At 41.8% G+C, this 26,175-nt stretch overlaps 1 protein-coding gene across 5 annotated transcripts in view; it reads left to right on the top strand.

Moving 5' to 3' along the window:
• The window catches only part of LOC138295682 (synaptosomal-associated protein 25-like), a 593,575-nt gene extending 569,105 nt beyond the window's left edge, over window positions 1-24,470 (top strand). For all 5 annotated transcript variants that reach the window (XM_069234122.1, XM_069234124.1, XM_069234121.1 and 2 more), the window contains one exon: window positions 23,409-24,470. In XM_069234122.1, coding sequence (XP_069090223.1) covers window positions 23,409-23,477 — 69 coding nt within the window. In that variant the 3' untranslated portion in view covers window positions 23,478-24,470. The remainder of the gene's footprint in view (window positions 1-23,408) is intronic.
• Window positions 24,471-26,175: the final 1,705 nt, after the last annotated feature.

Here is a 26,175-nt window from a genome sequence, read left to right as displayed (position 1 = left end):
ACAACTGAGAATTATCCGGGAAACTAGGATAAAATACAGACCTAGTATTACATTTGGTACGGCAAGAAATACTAAAGAATACTCCCTCAGGAGAAAAAACTCTGCCTGACAGGTCTAAAGCCTTTACGTCAGAAACTCGTTTGCACAATACCAAACTCAACAAGCTAGTAAGTTTATGAGATAGCTGCTTCCTGGACAGGTATTTGTTAGCCGGCCAAGATTCTAAAAAACGTAATAAAATGTTAACATCCCAAAGGGTAGAATAACGTGGTTGAGGAGGATTAGAAAAACAAATCCCTCGAAGAAGTTTATACACAATCGGAAGCTCACCAATAGGCTTCCCTGCTATAGGAACATGACCTGCTAAGATGGCTGATCTGTAATTGTTAACAGTTCTGTAGGCCATACCCGAAGCAGCCAAATGAGATAAAAAGTTGAGTATCAAAGAACAATCGGCTGAGAATGGATCAACACATCGTTCACTGCACCAAGAATGCCAACGCTTCCAAGCGGATGCTTAACGTTTGTGAGTACTAGGGGCCCAGGATCTCGTGATGAAATCCTGAGATTCGCACAAAAGGCCTGGAAGAGACCATCGTTCCCTGAAATTCTCCACCCCACCAGAGACAGGGAGTGCGATTGTACTAGAGGTTGGGGAAGACCCAGCAGGTCCAGTAAAAGGTTCCAGCAATGCGAAAGTATAACTGAAGGGGAGCAGGCCATCTCCGGAACTACAGGGAACCAGGCTTGAGCTCTCCAGAGGGGAGTCACACGCACCAGTTCTGCTCTCTGACGACGAACCTGAGTCAGAGATCTGGATATCATCATGAATGGAGGAAAAGCGAATCCCAGGAAATGAGACCAGGTCTGCAGAAATGCTGCCTGAGCCTCCGGATCTGGGCGACAACTGAAAAACCGATCCAACTGCTGATTGAGGTGAGACGCAAAGAGGTCTATTACAAACGGACCCCACAGATGTTGGAGACAATTAAATAATCTCGGGTGAAGTCCTCAGTCGCTGAAGTCTGAAGGTAATGAGACTGCCAATCAGCCACTGTATTGCTCTGACCCGGGAGATACTCCGCTATTAGCGAAATCCGATGTTGAAGGCAAAAGTGCCAAAAATCCTTGGCAATCTAGAAGGTGAGACCTAGTCCTGCGTAGCCTGTTGACATAACGGACTGCTGAAATGTTGTCCATCCAGAGAAGAATGCAACAATTCGACTTCTCCAGGGAGAGACTGCGAATCGCAAAGGAACCCGATAAGAGTTCCAAGGAATTTATACTGTATGAAGGTCCAGCTCCTCCCTCGACCAACGACCCCCCCATGACTACCGCGCCACAGCGAGCTCCCCAACCCCAGCAGCTGGCATTGGATTTGATCACGATCTCTGGAGACAAACCAAAGATCGCTCTGCCATTCCAAGCATCCATATGATTGTGCCACCAATGGATCTCGGTCCTGGTCTCGAATGAGAGGGAAACTAGGGCTGAATAGTTGAGGCCCTTTTGGAGATGGGAGATCTTCATACGCTGAAGGGCTCGGTAATGAAGGGGACCCGAAAATATAGCCTGAATGGATGGGGAAAGGAGGCCCACCATCCGAGCTAGGCATCTCAAAGATACCATCTTTTTGGACAACAATCTCCTCAATCCCTTCTTTATGCTGCAGACTTTGGAAGGAGGAAGGATCAATTGAGCTAGGACCGAGTTTACATGAAAGCCCAGAAACTACAACCTCTGGGAAGGAACCTAGATGGACTTCTGGCTGTTGAGGACGAAGCCCAAATCCTGAAGGAGGGAAATTGCCCACTTCAGATGGGTTATTAGAAGAAGAGGGCACTGAGACGTGATGAAAAGGTCGTCGAGAAATATGATCAGAAGAACCCCTTTGGCCCGAAGGTATTCCGCTACTGGGCGCATCACCTTCGTGAAGGCCCAAGGTGCTTATGACAGGCCGAAAGGAAGAACCTTGTATTCGTAACAACGGCCTTGCCATAGGAACTGCAGAAATCTCCGATTAGGAGGAAAAATAGGAATGGTCAAGTAAGCATCTTTTAAATCTTATAATTATTATTGCAGCCCAAAAGCGACAGACAATCGGGAGTATGACGGAGAGCAGAGGTGAAAACCTGTAAGAGACTAAACACACGTCTCCCTCGTGTTCTTAGCCCCTGGGTAATGAGCTGACAGAGTCAGACTCAAGCGAGCACACACCCAATGCAGGTACACCAAAAATAGAAAGAGTACAGCGCGTCAAGCAAGATATGCTGTCCTCACTCCCCTCCTCCCGCTCCACAGATAATGAAAGACGAGGGTCAAGGAAACCCTCGCGGGGAGGTAAATGCTCCCAACAAGGACATGCGCAAGGAATGCGTGATAAAGATTGGAAGTGTCCGATCGTAAAATCACAAAGCTGAGACAGGAGCAGGGCTCAGTCGAGCGGTAATGTAAACACACAAAATCACTCGAACGCGCCGCGCGTCCTCTAGCAAAAACAAACACATAAATAGTATAAGAGACACTTAACTGGCTGCAAAGCAGCAAAGAAAGAGGAGGAGTTGTATCCCTAAGGGGTCTATATAGGGCTAGGCTCTATGGTGGTCATGTGTTACAGGATGTGATTTTTGTTTTGTTTTCTAATTGGCTGCTAAAAATTAAAAGCATAGAAAAAGAACCATAATCGGAGCCTCCGGTCCTGACATAGAATCAACTGACAGGCTGCTCCTGTTGGAAGTACATGTTTTACTGAGAATGTCAGACTCATTCTCATATGGCAGAGAAAGATCTTGTGAATTTGCAGGAGATATGCTCTCGTTTTAGCTTCTGGAGCACCATGCATAACCTTTATGGGAAAATCATGAGAATACAGTTCTCTCTCAAAGATGGTTTTATGAAATCCCAGCAGGGTAAAATCACCTAAGAACACAGCACAATTCCTAAAATTAGCATGGTACCATCAACAAATGATTTATATTGTAACTACATAATGTTGTCATCCTTTATACCTTCTCCTTTTTGTAACCCTTAAGCCTGACATTCATACAATACATATCATGTATATTGGTCCCAAGATGGCTGCCATCACTTTCTGTTTGAAGTGGTGACAGCCAATCCAATCTCACCTTGAGATCTGTGTGCAGGCTCCACCCAGATATACAAATGTCTTTTTCGTTTAATATCTTGAAAACTACTGAACAAATTTACACCAAATAACAAAAAACACAATCTGCAGAACAAAATCTAGCTTTCTGCCAAATTTGTCCAACAGTTGGGGCTGGGGCAGTTGGGGCTGTAGTCGTGTTCAAACTCCTATGATAATTAACAAAGGAAACACACTTTCTTGACCCTCCTTTTTTCTCAGCCCCAACTTGACAGATCACCCCGAAACTTTCCATGCGCAACAAGAATCCACTTTCGTGAAGATTCGTCAAACGACGCCAAAGATATAATCATGTCAAAAAATGTTTTTCCTATGGAAACATGGTCCTGACTAATAAGTACCTACTTCCGATCACCAGTAGGTAATATTAATGTGTATATATATATATATATATATATATATATATATATATATAAAATACATTTAAAAAAACAAAGGTTACAGCGACATTATAGGTAGGCTTACATTTTAAACATACAAAACCATAGAAATTCACCTGTTAGAGTTACCTCAAATAACTCTAACTCGCGCCTCCGCCATGCACAGTTTTTTCAGCAAAATATGTACTGCAAATATTACATTGATATTATCAATGATGTTATCAAAAATGTCATGGGTACTGTAATTTGTGGGGTAATTACCAGTGCATGTTTAGGGCGCAAGTTATAGTTGCCTTAGGCCACAAGTTATAATTACTTGAGAAAACTATAACAGGTGAATTATACTTGGTTATAGGGGACTGACCAGGCCCTGAGGCCAACCCCCTATTACCACTCAACCTTGCGCATTCAGCCATGCGCAGTGGGGTTGGCCACAATCACCCAACTCTTAGAAAAAGTGAGAGAGAGAGCGATTTAGAGAAAGATGTCACAGAGAGAAATTGAGAGAGTAAGAGACATAGAGATGGAGTTTTTTAGGCTTTGATGAATGATATAATTAGAATGAGATATTTCCGGGCAAGATGCGAGATCACCTTTCAGTATGTAACTTAACTATATATAGTTGAAAAGAAACTAAAGCAGAACATGACCACAGACTCACTGAGACTGGAACCCTTAACCTTCAGAGTGCATGTCTGAGACCTTAACCACCAGGCCAGAGGTGACACCTTACTATGCATTGTCCAAATTTAGCTATGACATTCAATCCACAGATTGTGAGGGGAAAAAACTTCAATGTTCCATTTATTTATTTTTATTTTTTTTATTTTTTTTTGTCCTCATAATTATCACCCATGCTTTGGTAGAGGAAAAATGGTACCGGACGGGGGAAACGTAACCCTTGGGTCGTCCCGTTTGGTCTACGTTTTATTATTCTCCCAATCGTATGCCATCAACCAGGATATACTATTTTCTATGAAACCTAGTCATAACCAAAGCATCGCCCAGTATTGGGTAAGGGGAGTACTAATCATTGGACTTAAGTTGCACGAGGAGGAGACCAGACAGCAAAACAGTAATATACTATTGGTAGACATTTTCCCAGTTCATCCAGAAGTTATCCCTTCTAGAAAGGGGACCTCGTTGTTCCATTATGCACATTCGATTTACAGATATTTGCCAATCCTTAGAACGGGGGGGAAAGGGGTCAACCCATTTACGACAAATTTCTCGTCTAGCCAAAAGTATTAATACAAACAACAGGTGTTCCTGATGTGCTGACAGTTTTTGATAATTCATACCCTGTTCACTGACCCCAAACACCACCATAGAAAGATCCAATTTTACGTTCACATTAAATATTATCTTTAGAGTGTTTCCTATCTCCTCCCAATATTCCCACAACTTTGAACATTGCCAAAACATGTGTATATCGTTTGCCTTATCGTCACCACACCTCGGACAGTTTTTCTGAGTTTTCCCGATAGCTGTTAATCTGGCCGGCGTCCAGTAAACCCTATGAAGTGTGAACAAATGGTTTTTCTTCAACTCTGCCGGGCTGGTCGTGAACCACAATTCTGAGCAGGACCTATTCCATAAAGATTTCACATCTAGAGTTGGAAAGATCCCCCCCCACTTCAACAAGGGAAGGGATGTCCCATCCCTTGTTGCTTCCAACAGAGCATGGTACCACAGAGCAACTTCTTTATAAATGATTTTCTGGTTTAATTTCCCTTCCCATATATTCCTTCCTATTTCTCCTATTTGTTGCGATTTAACCCAACTAGCTATCTGAAGATACTTGAATTTGGAGACTGTCCCTCCAGTCCCTTCATAAAGTGTCGACCAGCTTAACAGTTCTGGTCCTTCCATTATCTGGCCCCATCTTACGATCCCACTCACTCTCAAAGGAATTGATAATTTATCAGTAAGGCATTCAGGAGTGCCAGGTGAATCCCAAATGGGGGAAGAGCTACAAAAATAGGGTATCTCTAGCACCTTCCGAAAGTACATCCAAATGTTGCATGCATGTCTGAGTGTCTTCAAGCGTACCTTCTTGAAGTACTTAGGATGGCCGAATTTATATAGAAAATGATCTGCTTTTTCCTCGAGGTGTGCCGTTAAGGCTTTCCACGCCGGATCATATTCTGACTTCTTATTCAATAGGTTTCTAATGTTTTTTAATTGAAATGCCAGATAATACTTGAAGAAATCTGGAGACGCAATGCCCCCCCACTCTTTTTTTCTACTCATCTTTTTCCACGAGATCCTTACTCCTTTAGAGGCCCATACAAACGAGGATAAATCCCCCTGTAGTTTTTTAAACCAGCAGTTCTTAAACTCTAATGGAATAGTGTTGAATAAAAAGGTGAATTTTGGGAGAATGCACATCTTCAAAATGTTGGATCTTCCAATTATGGAAAGAGGGAGAGCGGCCCACGTCTTTAGCAATTTTTTGGTTTCTCTGTATGTTATGTTAAAATTTAGTTTAGGTACCTCATTTAGATCATTTGTTAATCGAATACCCAAATATCTGATCTCTTGTTTGACTAAAGGAGAAGCATAAGTCAAATTCCAACACATTATTTCTGTCTTTTCTGTGTTTACGCTGTAACCCGAAAGTTTACCAAATTGCTCCATCAAAGTATTGAACGCTAGTAGGGTAGAAGTAACATCCTTGGTGTATAGCATAAGATCATCCGCATATAATGCTACTTTTTTTTCCCAGTCCCCACTTTGAAATGGAATAATTTCCTTACTTAACCTAAGAGAAATTGCCAGAGGCTCAATATATAAGTTAAAAAGCAAGGGAGACAATGGACATCCCTGTCGCGTACCCCGCCAAATCCTAAATTCTTGTGATAACTGGCCGTTGACCAGAATTCTCGCTGAGGGGCATCTATACAATTCCCTGACTGTCCTAACAAAAGGAAATCCCAAGCCTCCTTTTTCCAGCACTAACCTCAAAAAAGACCAATTGACCCGATCGAAGGCCTTTGCTGCATCAAAAGTCAGGATCGCCAGAGGGGTCTTTTCTTGTTCCGCCAGATCTATTGCAGCAAATAACTCATGTGTTACATCCTGGAGATACCTCCCTTTCATAAAACCCTTTTGATCCGTATGAATCAGATTGCCTATGGCACTCCCTAATCTCCTGGCTAAAATCCCTGTATAAAGTTTGTAGTCGGCATTCAACAGGGAGATGGGTCTGTAAGATGCACAAGACATTGGATCCTTACCTGGCTTTAAAACTAGACAAATTATAGCCTCTCTCCAGGATTTAGGCGTCTGAGCCCCCTCAACCAGCATAGAATTAAATAACTCTAATAAAAATGGACTAATAACTTCCCCCAAGACCTTGTACAATTCATTAGGTAGGTTGTCTGGACCAGCGGCCTTTCCTTTTTTTAACGCTTTTATGCCTTCAATAAGCTCAGCCTCATTTATTTTACAATTTAATAGGGTCTTTTCAGAATCTTCTAGAGCTGGAAGGTGTAGTTTTTCTAGAAAATCACTAATCGACTCGTCTGAATTAGCCAGGCTTTCTGAGTATACGTCTTGGAAAAAGGATACAAATGCCCCCTCAATCTCTTCTTGCTCCACACAAATCTGATTCGTGTTGTCCGATTTGACTGCTGAAATATATCTTTTAGAGAGGTCTGACTTAACCTTCCATGCTAGTAGCTTACTGCAACCTTCTCCATATTCATGGTGAGCATATCGGCTAGCTTCCCATTTTAACTTACTGCGATTTTCCAAAAAAGCCTCTAGCTTAGTCCGAACATTAACCTCTTGACATATCAAGTCCTCTAATAAATTGACCTTCTCTTCTGCTCGTGCTTTATGGATTGCAGCTTGCAAGGTTTTTAGAGATAATTCCATATCTCCCAATTTCTCTTTTTCTTCACGATGTTTGTATATTGCCAGGCTCATAAGCCTCCCTCTAATATAAGCCTTAAAGGCGTCCCAAACACACCATAAACTTGCCGTACCTTGGTTCAAAAGAAAAAAATCTCTTGTGTCTTTTTTTAATGCTTCTACTATAGAGTCGTCTAATAGTATAGCGCGATTAATTATACATCTAATACCCTTATTTACGACCCTGATATCCAAGTGTAATTTTACAGCTGAATGATCTGAGAGGTGAGCTGGATAGTGGGCTACCTTTCTGACCTCTGGGCATAAACTTTTGTGTATTAAAAAAAAATCTATTCTAGATCTATGCCCATATTTTTTATTGTAAAATGTATACCTGTCTCCTTCGCCTCCTCTGCAGTGCCATATGTCTACCAATCCTAAATCTTGCATGGCTTGTTTCACCTGTGCCCTCATTTTAGGAGAGTTATCCGTACCTCGAGGGGTTGACTTATCGTGTACAGGGTCTAACAAAATGTTGAAATCTCCGCCTAGTACCACTGGATATGTAGCTAGAAGTAAAATATTGAATAACTCTTGAAATGGTGTGGGATCATCTAGGTTAGGTCCATAATAGCCTGCCACCGTGACCCAATAGCCACATACGCACAGTTCTACCACTACCCATCTCCCTCTAGGGTCAACTTGCACCGATCCTATCCTAAGCTTTATGGATTTTTTGATGAGAACTGCCACGCCTTTTATCACACTAGTTTGGGAGGAGCATACGCTAAGAGAAACCCAATTCAACCGTTTAACCCAGGTCTCCCACTCTGTTTGTTGGAGATGAGTTTCTTGCAATATGATAATCTCCTCTTCCGCCAATCTTAAATATTCAAAAATCTTCCTCCTCCTGCTTACCACTCTTAAACCATTCACATTCCAAGAAAGAAATTTCAGTCTTAAATTCCCATACTTAGACATATCTGTCAGGAGAAAAGGAAAACGTCATAAGCACAGCGCACCCCCCTCCTAGGTAAACAACATATGAGGACTTTCTTATTTTTATCCTTTCAACCCACCTAACCCACCTAACCCAACCCAAACCCCCACACCCAGTGCCTTCCACCCCCTCCACCAACACCAACCCCAACTCCCACCCAAACCCAACCCCCCTACCCTGGGGAACCCTCCCTGATTCTAGTAGGATAACCATCCTGTTATCCTAAATTCGAACTCCCCATCGGACGAGATACTTCCACTAGATCTTATTGTGACGCCTTAATCTGGTCTATAAATGCGCTAACCTCCCCCGGATCTCTCATGTTATACATTTTGTTCTTCCACATGATCCGGAGTGCTGCCGGAAACCTTAGCTGTACGGTAGCCCCAAGAGAACGAAGCTCACGCATAAAATTTCCCAATTCCCACTGTCTATCTAACGTTGCTTTAGACAAGTCCGATCTTATCCTGAAGGCCCAATCCCCCTTGGAAAAAACACCAACTTTAAGGGCTTCAGACAGAATTTTTTCCTTGATAGAGTACGTATTGAAATTTATCAGAATCCTCCTGGGATTCTTCCTCCCGGGATTTTTCTTGAACGGGTCACGATGGACTCTTTGAATATCCTCTTCCAGGTTAAACACTGCTGTATTTGGGATAACCTCTTTTATCAAAGCAATCACATAGCCCTTAATATCTTCACCTTCCAATCCCTCAGGAACACCCAAAAGCCTGATATTATTTCTCCGCATGTTATTTTCCAAAATCTCTAGTTTGTCCTGTAACAACTTTTCCCCACGTTTTAATTGTGAAATATCCTCAGATTGAGCTGCCACCCGCTCCTCATGGGCCGCCACCACAGTCTCGAGTTTACCCATCCGATCTGTTAACAAAGTGATTTTATTTTCCAAAGCCTCACATACTTCCCGAATCCTTGTTTGGTTATTTTCTGATGTCTCAAATTTTTCCCTAATCTCTTTAGTAAGAGAGATTAGCAGGGCCTGTACGTCCATACCATAAGACATTGTACCTCTGAGAGGGTTACTCTCCACTTCTAACAAAGCCGATAATTTAGAGGAATCCTCTCCCTGTCCATCTAGATCCTTGTCTAATGGATTTAGGGGCGACCGCCTAGCCAAACGCATAGCTAAATTTGACATTTATAAATCATCTGAGGTTAGTTGACTATTTGCCATATCCTGCAATGGAAAGGTAGTGGTCCGAAAATATCTTGTGATCAATGATTCACTCCTCCCCAGAGGTTCAGGTTGGCCTTCCCCCAAGAGAGGGATAGGAGGGCCCACAGATGACAAAATTTGATCAGTCCCCTTTAAAGAGACTTCGCCGTGAGTCTTATATCCAGGATTTGTAACTGCTACAGTCTCTGATGAATAAGCCTGGGGCTTATCACTCACACCCAGGGGGCCGGGCTTACAAGTCCTTGCACCAACCAGGTTTTTAACCTCTGTCCGTACAACCCTGGGGCGGCGTTTGATTGGAGACATGCACCGAGAGGCTCTGCTGGTATCACGTTCTCCTCCCACCCTATTCCTGTTCAAATTACTCCTAGTGGAAAGCCCCGGAGTCTCCGGTAAACTCCCACGAAGAGAACAGCGAGAGGTATAAGATCTCCCTCGTCGCACACCCCTCACTGCTTCAGCCCAAATACTGGAATTTAAAGCTTGATTCCAGGGGACCCCCTGACCACCTCTCGCCGAAGCAATTTCGCCCCCCTCCTTGTTCGCCGTGATTTTTAATTAAATCTCCCGACCTGGGGCGGGGAGATCAATATAGACAAGTACACTCCAATAGTAACGTATTCCGAGACTGGATTTTCTAGGATCCTTCCGAGTCCTTCAAATAGCTACTCCAAGCCCGATAGGCAAATGATGCCCAGTGATGCCCAACTCGGTCTAATTCAAGGAGTAGAAGCAACGTTGGAATAACTCTTAAAGCAAAGAGACAATGCTCAAAGTTAATGATAAGAGAGTTTAACATCAAACCTCTGTGGGTGACAGAGGAAGTCTCAAAAACAAAAAAGAAAGGCTCACAAAGGAAAAAAAAAAAAAAAATTCCTATGCAGATTCAACCTGCGATTGTTTTTAAAGATCCGATGTTCCGGTTAATTAACGTTTTATGGTATTCCTACCAATCTGGATTTATCAGTGTGTGTTTCTCACGCAGGGAGCTCTGTCAGCCTCAACACCGAGAGAAAGAAGAAAAAAAAGAAAAAAAAAAAAACGCCATCAACAGCTCTTCCCGGCAAGAGGAGCGACCCGCCCGGGGCGCCGGTCTAGGAGCCCTGCACAATCCCAGTCTCTCCCCTAGTCTCTCCCCCGGCGTCTCTCCTCCAAACCTCTTCCTCGTCACAACAAGGGGGCCCCTCTACGGCCGCGGTGATCCTCTCGCGCGTCGATCCAACTGCGGCACTGCTCCGGCTCTCAGCGCGTCATTTCCAGGTCAGGGGTCACAGATCGCGTCTCTCGTCCGATGGGAGTTCGCGGTCAGCGCTTCAACCGGCCGCCATGTTCCCCAGATTCCGGCCTTCAATGTTCCATGATTAGAAATTTTTAACAGTCAAAACACTAGAAAATAAACAGACACACTGTCAAAAGATACTAGAATTTGAACCTTCAACCTACTGACAGTACAAGAGCTTTAACATTAGGCCAGAAGTGACCCTTGTCTGCTGTCCATTAAAAGGTAAGAATAACTTTTGCACCACACATCTTGCTACTTTGACGGGTTGAAGTAATTGCATGGAGTGACCATTACAATGACAATCTCTCTCTTACATCCCATTATGGGATGGAAGAAAGAGAGAGAGAGAGTGACATCTCCGCGGGGGGAAGCCTCAAGGCCCGTGGTTCTAGCTGGCTCCCTGCATCCTGCGGGAGCCAGCATTGCTCCCACAAGCAGAGAGCAGCTTTAAATAGAAATCTATATGTGCAGGGAAGCAGATGAAAACTCTGCTTTCTGCAAGTGAGAGCTGTGTCTTACTATGATATGTTGTAACAAATCTCATTTCTCTATCATCCAGATTTTCTCCTTCAGGTCTAGTTAATAGCAGACCATTCCTATTCACCTGTCTCACTTTTGTCAAAGCCTTTTCTATAGTACTACAAGAGTATCCTTTCTCTGTAAATCTCTTTGTCATAAGATTTGCTTCTTTTTCAAAGGTTGCATCTAAACTGCAGTTTCTGCGAGCCCTTAGTAATTCACCATAGGGAATGCTTTGAATCAGATTTTTTGGGTGATTGCTTCTAGCATGAAGTAAGGTATTAACATCACTTGTTTGCGACCCTTTCCCAGTCTGCCGTATTGGGCGTAGACTTGAACGCAAATACAGAAAACAAATGATAATATATATATATGTATAGATAGATAGATATACATATATCTATATATTTATATTACAGAGTGCTGATTTATATATATTATGTCTACGAAGTAGCTATCTGCACTCTGTAATATATAAATGCAAAGTATGTTTAAAAAAGAAAAATCTAGTTTTCTTTTCATTTTTTAAGAGCAGGCAGTGATCCATGGGACCACTGCCTGCTCTTCAAAAGTGTTTTAAATTCCATTCACAAAGGGGAAGGGGTCCCTTGGGGACCCCTTCCCTTTTGCAAATGGGTTAGCACCTACTTGAAGTAGGTGATAAAATGCAAATGTTTTGCAACTGCATTTCGGTCACAAAACATTCCTACATACTTCTGGAAATCCTTATTAAGTAGAGGCGCCCTTGACACACCCCTTCCTAATACCGAAACGGTATGTATTGCCAATTCCAAATTGAGATTCAGTAACATGTTAGTGAATCACAAGCTGGAATTCATACATACCAAAAAGTATTCTACTAGTCGCAAACGGCCGGATTCACAGAAATGCATTATACATCTGGCCCATAGTATTTATTATTGCATTTTGTGGGCTGAAAATGTAAAAAGAAAGACTCATATTCATTTTTTTAAGTACACCAACATGTCTCTGAGTCTTTCTTTTAACATTTTAGCTCACAGAATGCAATCATAAAAGCAACCACAGTAGAGCCTTGCACATCAACTGGACAGCATAGAGCTCCAACTAGAAGTGCTTTAAAAAATATCGTAAGCTTTCCTGGTGTCATGGTTTAAATGACCCAGAACACTTGCTGTTTTTTCTAAATGTTGCTGGAGACTGCTTCACTCTCTAAACCCTCCCGTCACATAACAAAGGCTTGATGGTGTCCCTCTCTATTCCAGGGGCACCACGAAGCTTAAAAACGATATCAACAAAAAAGCCCTTGAAGGGCATTATGAGGCAGTCTTAGAAAGAGCAGTGAATAGTAAATGTGTGGCTACTGCCACTTTTTATAATTCATTATGGTATCCAGGTGCTCACCTGGGATACACGTTTTTAAAACAATTATTGAGGAGGGGGTACACTAACCCCCTCTCTTAGCCTTTAAGTCCCCCAGGACCCCATCTGCTGACTGGAAACTGGAGAAAAGTCACAAGGCAAGACCGACCACAATGAAGCTCTAAGTTAGTCCCTCGGAAAAGTTACCTCCTCAAATCTGGCACAATGGGCCATTCACATTGGCGAGGGCCGTGAGTAAGAAGCTTTTTAGAACCAGGTGCAATTTGAATGCTGCCAACAGTTGTTGGTGTAGCACAAAGAGCTGGTCGCAGCAGTGTAGGCAGGGAAAACCACTGTATCCTGGGTGTTGGCTCTCCAGGACAAAGTTAATGAGCTGGCCCCAGGGATGGAATCCCCGAGGCATTTGCAGGGTTGGGTAGTGGGACTGCATGCCCCTCCTCTATTTTGAATACTTAGCCCTGAGGGGGAGGTGGTGTTCCTGGGGCCCATTAGTGGCTCAGGGAGAGAGCCTGCATGCCCCTTTCCCCCTGCATTTATTGTTTGGCTCCAAGAAAGGGCCTCCCCGGGGCAATTTAGTGGCTCAGGAATTGGGCTGCATGCCCTGCCCCTGTATTTAATATTCAGTCCTTGGGTTGGAGTCCCCAGGGCCCAATAGAGGCACGGGGAGAGGGATGCTGCAAGGCCCCCTTCCCTTAAATTTTTATTGAGCAGTGGGGGATTGGGGTCCCTGGGGCTCAGAGAGGAGGCCTCACTCACCCACCCGTCCCCAAATATTTTTAACAGAAGACCCATGGGCCCTGGACCACTCTGGAGGTCTAAGAACTACAGGAAAAAGAACACCGGCCGGTGTTTTCCCTTTTTGTATACTTCAATCCTGCATGAGTCCAGAAGGACTCCCACTGAATTGTGGCACATAAAAATAATTTTCCCCAACTTTGGCCCTAGTGAGAGTTCCTTTCGGACCACACCCCCCACAAGGGCTAAGGGGACTACTCTGCCCTCTTATATTGTTTTCCAAAAACAATCCCAAGACATGGGACTAAGTCCTCAAGGCCTGTAATGGCTGCCTGCAACATTTTTTTCTCATGTTGTAGACAGACAATCAGAGTGCTTTCTCCTGTGTGAGCCTGACTCCTGTGGTAGCAAGTCAGCCCAATGGAAAAGAACCCTATACCAATCAGAATGCTCTATTTTTTAAATTGGCTTCAAGAGACGTTTGTGAGAGTCCCTCAAACCCAACCGTCTGGAAATGCAAATATTTTTGATCCTTATTTTCTCAAAAACTACTGATTGGATTTACACCAAATCACAAAAACATGCATTTAGGATGAAGCTCTAGTTTCCTGCCAAATTTGGTGTATTTCTGTGAAGCAGTTTTTGCTGTGGGATTTTTCAAAAAAGTCTATGGAAAATGCATGGGGACATCTGGTTTTTAGACCCCCTTTTATCTCATCTCCCGCTTGAAAGATCCTCCCAAAACTTTCCAGGAAGGAGCTGAGGTCAATTAACTTTTAAAAAAAAGTTTTATGAAGATTGATCAAACTGCACCAAAGTTATTGGCAAACCAACATATTCTTCATGAAACTTTCCAAACCTGTGGGTTGAATGCCTGTTGGGGTTTGGGCATGACCCTGCTTCCAGGCGGTGTGTCCAAAAGGTTTGCTAATGGAGGGAGTTAGGTAAATATGATCAAAAACCCCCAGAATATGACTGAAAAACAAAGATTAAAATCATGTCATGGTTAGATGTGGTAATAATATACTACTTTATGTTAAAAGACCTCAGAAATTCACTGAAAAAATAAAGGTTAAAGTAACATTATAGTTAGATAAAGTAGTAAGAATTTAGGTTACAATTAAAAACACTAGAAATTCACTGATAAAAAATCTAAGGTTAAATGAATGGTGTAGTTAGGCCTTTAAATATATAAAAACTACTGTTTTAAAAGAAAAAAACACGGACATGCACTAGTTATGGTTTAGTGGTGTAGCTATAACTTGTGCCCCCCACCATGCACTGCTTATGACCTCACATGTAGTATCCCTCATGAAATGTTCAATGACATCATTGACAACATCACTAGTCATTACAGAAGTCATTACAGAAATAAGTTGGTTGTGGAGGTTGACTATAAGATCTTCCCCACTCTAAGAATTTGGAATATTAGTTTAGAGTGATAGAAACCCCACTCAAATAATAAATTCAGTCCTTGTAAGGGTAAACCACAAAAAGTTACTAAATTAATCTGTGTTTAGCCCTCTTGTAGCTCGGCACTATGTAAAGTTCATGCAGTACTCAAACAGGGATAAAGTGAAAACATAACACAAGAAAAGTCCCAAACTGATTTAGAAAAATAGTAGTAGTAAATTTTTTAGACTTAAACCTTTTAGGTGAAAATACCAGCAAAATGCACAAAGAGCCACTCACAGTTATCCAGTCACCCTAGACCGGAGAAAAGTCACAGATTCAGACCAACCGCAGTGGAGTTCCAAGATAGCTCCTTTGAAAAGTTACCTCCTCAAGTTGAGTGCAAAGGTGGCATTCGTGTTGGTGAGGGCCGTGACAAGGAGGCTTTTGGTCTGAGGCTCAATTTGAGTGTTGCCAACAGTTGTTGTAGCACAAAGAGCCGGTCATCACTGGAGCTTTGTACGAGTTGATCATTACCAATGGTCATTATCGGCATGAAGGGCATGTCTCGAGTTACTGGTCATCACAGATGGTCACTGTCAGTGTGAAAAGCAGGAGCCGCTGGAGCTTCACATTGGTGGCCATTGCACGTTTTTAATTATCAACGTGAAGAGGTCACGAGAAGTCTAAAACTTCTGTAATTTCACCTTTACTTCAGAAGGAGTTCTCACTGATGCTAGCCAGGAGTCCAGGCCTGGGGCATTCCTTTGGGGTTCAGGACTTGCTCCAACAGCAGCAGGGTTCAGGTAGGTCCAAATGGTGCTGGTCAGCTTGGCAGTTGCAGGGAGGCCTCAGTAAGGCTTGTTATGTCCACGTAGCTCACCGTTGAAGTCACTCTGGGTTTCCTGGGCTTATGGCAAGCAGGTCCAATCCTCCCTTAGACCAGCAGAGCAGTCCTGCTCCCGCAGATAGCAGGGCAGTCCTTTTTCTGAATCTTCCAGTGGTCTAGGAGTTTCTTGATGAGCAATTCCGATCTGGTCCCAGCGTAGGGGAGTTCCCTGACCATCCCCCATAGCTAGTTCTGGTCAGTTCTTCACCTTCTCCTTGACCTAGTTCCAATCTGTCTAGGCTGACAAAGACAAGGACATGCCTGGCATCACGTTCATTTGTGTGTTGCTGGAAGAGCCCTTTGACGTGTAATCATGGCAGGGTACAGCTCCACTACAGCTATCCTGCCAGGAAGACCTTCTCCCCTCACACCTAGGCCTTCTTTCTTCCTATGTCTGGAAGCCGTACACAAGACACTACCAGAGGTTCATTCACAGTCATGTGACCGCGAGGACACTAGTAGAAATGCACAGTTTTGGGCTGGAACATAATAATAACCTTCTAAATGTGGCATTTTCAAAAATTGTAACTTCAAATCCAGCCTATAAAAGGGGGATTTAAAATTGCAATTCATTGGATTGTAAACATGATTTTTGTATCTGCTCCCAATGTAAAGTTAGCACTTACTAAATGAAGTAAGGTAACCCGGTGTTAGTTTATAGGAAAGATAGCCTTAGAACAGTGAAAAATAATTTTAGGAGTTTTTCAGTTTCAGGAATGTAAAGTTTAAACACACATGCCCTACCTTTCAAATACCATCCATTTTGCCCAATAAACTTTTAGGGCCTACCTTAGAGGTAACTTGTGAGTAATAAAAAGAAAAGTTTAACCATGGGAAACGGCTGATTTTGCCAGTTTGACATGTCAGTTTATAACTGCACTACAGGCTGCATGAGTATGCCTGCAGTACCATGTACTAAGGTTGTATAAGGTTGTACAAGTGAACTAAATGTAGCAATCAGGTGTAGGCCAGTTTTACAATGTTTTTAAGTTTTAGGAGCGAGCACAAGCACTTAACAATGGTTAGCAGGGAAAAAAGTGCACAGACTTCTAAAACCCAACAGAAATGGGTTCAGCAAAGGAAGCAGAGGGAGGCACAAATCTGTGGTGACCCTGCGGAAAGGGCCAGTCCAACACATACATATTGAACATATGCTTTTAGTCTTGTAGCACCATTCTCTGACAGTTGACTCGTCATGAAAAGTGAATTGTGCTGTCCTTTTGAAAGGCCCTTAACTAGTAAGATGGTACTGAAGCTTATTGACCCATTTAACCCTATAGTTTGCATTATCACACAGTGTGCATTCGTTTTTTGATGGGACAGTACAGAACCTGTTTTAAAAAAAACAGGGATTTAGGGCCTGATTCAGAGTTTTGTGGATGGGGTTCTCTGTCACAAATGTGACAAATCTCCAATCAGACGTATTAGGATCTTATTATATCCGATGGGAATTGTAATACGGCGGATAGGATATCCGGCATGTTTTTGAAAGAGTAACCTGGCCACTAAACTCAAAATCAGGCCCTTATTTCTGTATGTTTATACATTTCAAAATGTCCAACTGTTTTCAAATTCTCAAAGATTTCCATGAGTAATAGTGGGAAGCAGCAACTCTCAAGGTTTTCCCAGGTGTACTTGAGGAAAGATTTCATAAATTCCATATTTACACGAAACAGACATACATGTTTTTTTTGCTCTTGCAACAGTCTCTGAGCACAAGCAAATGCACTTAATGTTTTTTTTCTTGTAGTATATTATTGTTTTATACATGTTTATGTGTAAATTTGCTGGTGTTACATTTTGATGCTTTTTAATTTATTGGAAATAAATTAATTACATTAATGGGCAAATGTGTTTTTTGTTGTTCTTCCCTCTTCACCAGATATGGTGGAGTGGATTAATTCATATAACTGATTACGTTAGGAGAATACAAATAATCATTAATGAACAGGATATAAAACATTTCTCTATTAGATCTGCTTGTAATTTAGTAGTTTCCATGTGTTTCCTAGGAGGTGCATTAGGTGGCCCTGATATGTATTGATGTATTCAACTATTCAAATATTCAACTCTTGCCTCTGATGATGATTCTTTGAAAAGGGGGAAATGCAAGGATTGGAGCCATTCTCAATCTGAGGTTTTTGTTTATGTATGTACTGCTTGAGTCCCTTAGACCAGCCTGTGTGCCAAAGTTTGGAAGGAGTTTTTCTTTGGCGACTGGTCATCTGTGTAAAGCTTCAAGTGCAGTGGTATTGGGATCTTGTCTGCTCAGGTTTAGGACTTCTCTTGCTGGAGCATTCTGGATAGGTTTGATCTTGCTAATGGACATTCTAGAGGGTCTTATATAGAGCCCATTGGCTGTCTACGGTATTTGATTGTGGGATTTTATGTGATTGTGGCAACACTAAGGCTAGTGGTCCCGGTATTCTTTGAGAAAGGCATTCGTAAGTAGAAATATGTTGTAGTTTACTCATCATGTAGGAATTGTTTATTGTCACTTTTTTTACTTGTTTCGGAAGTGAGAGCTTGGAATCCATGATTATGCCAAGGGTATTCACCTCATCAAATGGATTTGGTGATGGTGGTGCTACCTCAAGAGGCCAGATTGAAATAGGATCATGGTTTTTCCATGCTTGGTAAGCAAGTATTGGTATTTTGGGAAAGCTTTGTTTAATATTATTCTTTATCATTCACTGCCAAGATGCATGTGCTGAAGCCTATAAGCCTTGCTATCCAATGGTATTTCCAGCATTCAGATATTTTGGGGTTGTCAACATAGCTTAAAGGAGCTGACAAGATCAGGAAGTGGTGTCAGGTACACATTGAAAAGGAAAGTGACTGAATGTTGTGCCATGAGAGATACCTGTCTAACAGGTGAATGGACAAGAGACAATCAGGGAAATTTGATAAATTGTACTATCTTTGAGATTTCTATTTCTAGACCATACCCTGGATTTCAGTGCCATATAGTCTTTGGGCTAGTGGTTGGTGGTCTACAGCATTAAAGATCGAGAGCAGTAATGTGGTGGCTCAGTTTGCAGTGGCTTAGTTCTTGATGTCATCCCAAATGGATATTAATCCTGATTTAGTCCTCCTTCCATGTCTGAATTCTGTCTGTCAGATACTAGTCTATTTTGTTTAACGAAGCATCATATTTTAAAAAGGCTATAATCTATTGGCTATTAGGCTGTAGTTTACTAGTTCCAAGTGGTCTAGTGCCTGCCACTTTAGGATAGGTTTAATTTAAGATGTTTTCAGGTAAGATCTCAGTGGATTGCGAAGAGCTGGTGATTGTTCACACTGGTATGGCAGCAGAGCATTGTGGTAGATGGTTTCTCCCTTCCCTTGGAAGTTAAGGGTATCCTTGCAAGTGTGCAAACCTTTGATTAGGTGATTGTTTCATTTTAGCAAGTTTAGCGAACAGAGGTTATTGTGTGTGGTGCAGGTATCCTACTTTGGTGAGGTTGTCAATGGGAGGTTGATGTTATTGTCATGACTGTGTTTAGAACTGGATTCCAAGCAGATAGGCTTAAGTCTCCCTGAAGTCTATGATCCTTGTTAATGATCTAATACCCACAAGCACTGAGAATCAGGCGCTGGAAAAAACAGGAGAGAGGGGAACAGAAAGGGAAAGACACTGAAATGGCTACTGTGTGGATCCCCTGTATGTATGCATTCAAAGTTTTAACGCACTTTAAAACACTTAAGACATTTGGTAAATCCAATACATCAAATGTTTGTTATCCCACTAACCACATGGAGGCTAGGGGACAGCTTTGCCAACAGGATGGATCTGGAAATTCTAGAATGAAAGGTGCAGAATGAGGAAAAGGAAGAGGTAGGTATCAACAGCACGACGATTCCTGCCTAGCAAGTCGACCCACAAGAATTCAAGAAAATGACAAAGGTGCTAATGGCAGGAGAGCAGTGATTGAGCTAAAACAAGACGTAACCCAAACTAACACGCACAGATGCCAGGTGAAAAGTGATTGAGAATAGAGTCCTTTAATATTGTTCTGGCTATTGTGATCCAGAAGGGGACCTGGTCACTATCCTGCTTTGGGGTGACCCCTTGCTCTCCATACAGGGGGGCTCCGCCATCTCAGAATAGATAGCATTCTAATACCTGCATTCAAGACTCTCCAGTTTCCACCTCCCCAGCACCCATAGGTGCATGTCACTCTTTTGTTTCTGAATCTCTCATGAACTAGCAACCCTGAGACCCACTGTCAAGTAAATTCTGGTAGTTCTTGAGCAGAAGTGAAATTGTAAGGTAAATCTAAGCTGTGCGTATTCCATATTTAATGTACAATTCCAGTAAAAAAAAATTTTTTTAAAAAGTTACGATGCTTAGTGCCACAGAGTCTTAGGGTCATATTTACAAGTGGCTTGCGCTGCTGGTGTGTCACTTTTTTTTGGTTCACTGAAGACACAGCCTGCAGGCCTCTATCTACAAGGCCACGCAAAGCCACTTTGTGTGGCTTTTCATTGCCTCATAGATATGAAGTATGGCAATGCAGCGGAAGTTGCTGCGTTGCCTTACTCTGCGTCAAACAGGCATTCCATGGATGTTGCAGTGGCTGTTCCCACGCAACATCAATGGATTTTGATGCATTCCCAGATACACAAGGATTTTTAAACCTGGGGATGCATCAAAAGCCTATGCCGCTCCAGGAGAGGCATAAGGGATGCACAATGAGGAGAAATACTTTTATTTCTGCCCACTTTTTCTTCTTTCTGTGTCTGCTGCAGGAAAATTCCTCTCATGGTTATTTTGTGCAGTAAGGGGAACAATCATCCTCTCAACACAGACACCCTTGCACCATTGTGCAAGGTTGCCTGCGTTGGCATAGGGCAGCCCATTGTGCACCAGTGTAGGGGAAAGGACAGGGATGCACTGTATTTTGTAGAGACGGTGCATTGCTGCTCTTTTTCCTTTGACGCAAGGCTTGCCGCAATGACCTGCATCAAAAGATTGCCCCTAGCTACTCTGGCTGTTGTTTCATGGTTTTGCCCACTTTTGAAAACAATGTGTGATATCTTTACTGCTATTGAGACTGATAAGGTAAAATTGAGCTTATCTGTCTGCTCTCTGGTCCTGTAAGCCATGTGTAATTCAGCAGTAACTTTGCTGTGTGAGCTTGTAGAATTGCTCTAGCTTTGCTGTCTATGGTATGTGATTGTGGGACTTTATGTGATGGTGGGATTTTTATAACTTTTGAGTTTTAAACCTGACCCTTACAAGTACATTCTCAATCATAACATATGACTGAGAATTAAGTTGTAAGGGGCATACTGGATAAATGAACTTAAGAAAGATGCTGTAAATGTAAACTGCAAACCAGTGAAGGTGAACAATGAGATTTTCAACTGCCTGTGATATATATATATATATATATATATATATATATATATATATGTATATATATATATGTCTTTAGTCGATTATTAGGGACTATTTAGCCATCATTTTTTCAAAGACTTCTTGCAAGGGTGAGCTCCATTAATGCATGGGGAGGATAAGGCTTATCTGGTACCACGATGATTTAGAAATATTTCATTCCTAACCATTTAATCAGATTACATGTTCAGGTAACAAACAGCCTAAACTTGTATAATTTATATCACATGGATAGCTCCGTACATGTATACCTGTCTCCAGTCTCCTTAGAACAATTGGAATACCTGACATGAAGTGTGCCACCTACTTTCAGAGACAAGATTCTAAGCACCTCCATTTGATAAACTGCTAGAAGTGCTTGAAATACTAGCATTCCACTATCTTGATTGGACCATCCCTTTGGTTGTCTTGAAATATTGAAGGTATTGCCAAAAGGCTGTGTCTACATGTCTTTACTCAAGACTTCATGTTGACCATGGTGAATATACCTTGCCATTTTAACTCTTACACCCCTATGTAGCCCTTCGTGTCAAACCATATCCTGCACATGGAAATCCCAATATGAATGTGCTCTCATTGCAGGGTGTGTAATAGAGCACCATTATGAGATTCCCCTTATTCAAAGGGTAATTATTCCAGACATTAGTATGTGTGCACTCATTCATTTCATTTAACTCCCATATTTTGACTGTTTTCCACAGGCATACTTTGACAGGTTTTGCCTGGTGAAATATGCCCTTGGAAACCCCAGGAATAGTAAGAACACCTCTGGCCATACCTCTCGGAATACTGATTCTGCTCAAAAGGTAATTTTGAGATCCTCTCAGTAATGGCCAAGCAATTCCCTTTCTGGGTACAAGCGCTCACACTTAACTGCTCAATGAAAATTTGGGGTCGTATCATGATAGGCTCTTTTAAGCCAGCGCTGTTTCGAGCACCTGTTTTATGTGACTGAAAGACGTAAAGTGAATTTGTCTAGCCCATTATTTCCCTGAGATAGTGCCCTGTATTCGGTTAGTCCATCTCGGAGACATTGAGCAAGGTTTGCCTATTTCTGAGTTGTGCTGTTTTAAAATAAAGTACTAACGTTGAGAAATGTGGATTAAATGCATTCATTTTACACTCTGCAGGGGCATACAACAGACGCTTGACTCCTCAGTGCACCATAAAAGTCATCATGACCACACCCTAGAGAGTTTATTTATGCTTTTTATGGATACAGTCTCTTCCCCAGCTATAGATGTACATCTGAAAATACATGGATCTCTAGGTAGGGCTGCAGTCGTTGATATCTCAGTTTCTAAACGTGAATCCTTAAAGGTGGCCCTCTGGTATTGATGGGAATTCTATGTGGTTTGGATACAGTAAGTAATGTCCTTCCCATTTAAAATGATAGTTGTTGCACAAAATGTACATTGCGTTGACATGTTTTTGTCTTTCTAAGTGGAATATTACCAAGTATAAAGCTCAGTAGTGAAACCTAAGTACCTATGCCCAGACTTACAAAGGACATGCATTGCTGTTGTGTCACGCAAGGTGACGCAAGCCCTTAAATCAGATTTACTTTGCCACACAAAGCCACTGTGCATGGCTCTGCGTGGCCTTGTAAATCTAGAGTAACACAAGGAAACGCAAGTCACTGTCTTGCATTACTCTGCACTGACACGGCGTTCCACGGGTGTAGCATGGGTTGCTACACTCATCTGCCCACAGTTTTTGATGTACTCCCACATTTCTCAGATTTACTTGCTGCGCCTTCTCTGGTGAAGCGTAATGTCTCTCCTAGCTTTTTTGTTCTTTCTACACTACAGCACATGTAGAAAGAGGAAAATATCTCAAAGAATTATTTTAGTGCAGGAAAGTGCACCTTCCTGCACAAAATCAATCCTGCCTGTAACACTGCCTGTGTTGGTGCTAGGCAGCACTGAGTGTTACAACGCATGGAAAGAGCAAGAATGTGTCACGTATAAGTAGATATGATGCATTCCTTTCTTCTCCATTTGACACAGCAAAGCAAGTTGTCTTGCTGCATTGCACCAAATATTGGTAAATCTGGCCCCTAGTTTCTGGAGCACTTCGTAGGGTTTAAGATAATTTGTGCAAAATTAAAGATTTGATGTTCTCATGTTCTTTTCTCCCAAAATCTTCCCTGACACCACGGTAATCAGCATTTCATGCTGTGTTCTTTGAAGTTTCTAAATGGGTATTGTTGTTTGTCTATTTTTCCAGGCCGATTGCAATAAATCGAGGATCGATGAAGCCAACAAACGTGCAACAACAATGCTGGGAAGCGGCTAGACGCTAGGAAGTGAATTTTCTTAATTGCCTCTGCTGTCTCGGCCAGGGTACTTGGTGTTTTTCAATAGTTCCGCACATAATTCCACTCCCACCTGTACTGGTCACGTGTTCTGTCCTCATTTTTTTTAAATTGTGTTTTTAGATATTTTTCTTCCCAAAGAGAGCATATACAAAGCAGTGAACTGATTACCTCAGTCGAATGTGGCATTTTTGTGTCCTTTGTAAGATTTTCTCATATAAAATATGCCGAAATGCTTTACATGGTGTTTACTTTCAGTTCTACAGTATTGTTCTTTTAAAAGTGTGACATTCATCAAGAAGTGTTGCCCTGCTCCTTTCTGCGGATGTCATAAAGTTCTCAACTCTGTCCTTAGGTCTACCGTCTTCATGTCTATTGTTTTCGGGCCGTTGAGAGGCAAGTTAGAATTATGACACTAATAATATGTACTGCACTACAAGGGATGCTACATGCAAACAAATCGCCATTTAGGGCTTGGGTTAGCGGCCTATTCACAAGCCCCTTGGTGATCCCACTACAGGCACAAACAGCGGCATCCTGCAACATTCTCAGTTCGCATTATTATCAATGTACTCCCTATTCTGAGGTGACCTATACTGTATTGCCACGCCCATTAAATAGTGCCCACGTGAATCACCATTTACGTGAATCACCATTTACTGGGTCTGCTACTACTGAACCAACTTAACACCGCGTTAGTAATGGGGCCCTCATTATAAGTAGCCAGCCAATTCCAAAGGGACCAGTAACAGCAGTTACCGACCTCATCCAAACTATGGGGGTTATTACAACTTTGGAGAAGGTGTTAATCCGTCCCTAAAGTGACGGTAAAGTGACGGATATACCACCAGTCGTATTACGAGTCCATTATATCCTATGGAACTCGTAATACGGCTGGTGGTATATCCGCCACATTTGGGACGGATTAACACCTCCTCCAAAGTTGTAATAACCCCATATATATATATATATATATATATATATATATATATATATATATATATATATATATATATATTTTTTTTTTTCTACTTTCAGGAACTCCAGGTGAAAGTCGGTCTAAAATGAGGAATTACTGGGGATTCGACCCGAGTTTCCTGATTCTGCTCGTAATTCCTCCTATCTAAGTATATTTATTGGCAGGGAACAAAATAAATTGGGCCGGATTTTCCCCACCTCTCGAGTTACCAGTACCCTCAGTATCAGTAGCTCTCGGGGTGCTGGAACTCGAGACCATTTCCCAAGCTACTTGTGTTGAGGTCTGTAGTATTTTGCGGTAATGTGAAATCTTAAATCCTCCTAGATGGTTTGAACTATAGGGCCAGTATAGTACAGAATATCATACCAGTAGACAATCCCCATATTTACCTTTTCATCGGAAGTTGGAGTGTTTCCCATTACCACTGAACTCTATATCTTACCCTTAGACTGCTACTTCTAAAAGACTTTCTTTTGTTTTTCAATTCTTTATTAAACTTTTATAAGTGAATAAATAATTATAGATTGTACAAAAAGAGAAACAAGAACATAGATTCACATTAAAGAGATTCCAGTGTACAGTGAAATGTTTAGATATTTTCCATAAATAAAACATTGTTAATTATATTATATCTGATATTCTAAAAGACTTTCTAATGCAGCAGTTCAGGACAAAAACCATTAACACATTTACTCAGTACTCTGACATATTTAAATCCTACGCAATTATTTGTACAAGAACAGACAAGTGCACCATACATTTTCCAGTAAATTACATGTACTACTTTCAATATCCTACATTAAATAAATGTATCATGGTGGTATGAGGTGGGTTTGGATACTGCCTAGCGATTATCTGCCATGGAAACAACTGCATTATAAAACAGTTGGATGACATAACATTTGAATAATCCTAGATTCTGCCAAGGAAAATGTATTACGGAAGTTCTCTTCTGTTTACCTCGAGATGTGCAAACCAGAATACCAAAATTGTTCAAGTTCATGAAAACCAAAGTGATAATAGTGGAAAGGAATCACATCTAGAGAGCACATGCGCTGTTTTTCTAGATGTCATTTCAATAGGTAATATGAAATCCGCTCTGTCTCGTGCCTGTGTGTGACGTGATTGACAGTTTGTAACTAGCATAACATGATTAAAATTATAGACCTCCTTCTGGCTTTTCTCATTTTTTTCGCGTGTGTTGGCACAATCCTGTTAATTTCCACCCACATGAGATGAGGATTTTGAGAAGACAGCAGAGCAGCTCTTTGCAGAATGCCAGTGTGAGAGATGAGCAGCTTGCTTTGAAAATGTATAATTTATTTTGAAGGCTCAATTAAGTGAATTCTGACTACACAGAATACTCGTTCACTCACTCACGTAGTATTGTATGTGTTTTGACAAACTTAAGTGTTTTAAAGGGGCTAACTAATAAATCAAGGCCCATATTTATGCTTTTTGAAACAAAACTGCGCTAACGCAGTTTTGTGTCAAAAGGTTTAGTGCTGGCTTGGGTCATTCCAGAGTGCCAGCCGGGCACCATATTTAAAGAATGCCTCAAGTCGGCACTAAGCTTGGGCTAGCGTAAAAAAAAAGATGCAAGCCAGGTGGGGGTGGCGTGTATGGGAAAAGGAGGTTGTGCTTCAGAAAATGACGCTAGGCTTGTTAGCGGCAAAAATAATGCCACTAACCAGCCTAAC

The sequence above is a fragment of the Pleurodeles waltl genome, chromosome 5 (genome assembly GCF_031143425.1).
Source record: "Pleurodeles waltl isolate 20211129_DDA chromosome 5, aPleWal1.hap1.20221129, whole genome shotgun sequence".
Lineage (NCBI taxonomy): Eukaryota > Metazoa > Chordata > Amphibia > Caudata > Salamandridae > Pleurodeles > Pleurodeles waltl.
Note: the sequence above shows the minus strand (reverse complement) of the source record. Positions and strands in the feature narration are given on the sequence as shown.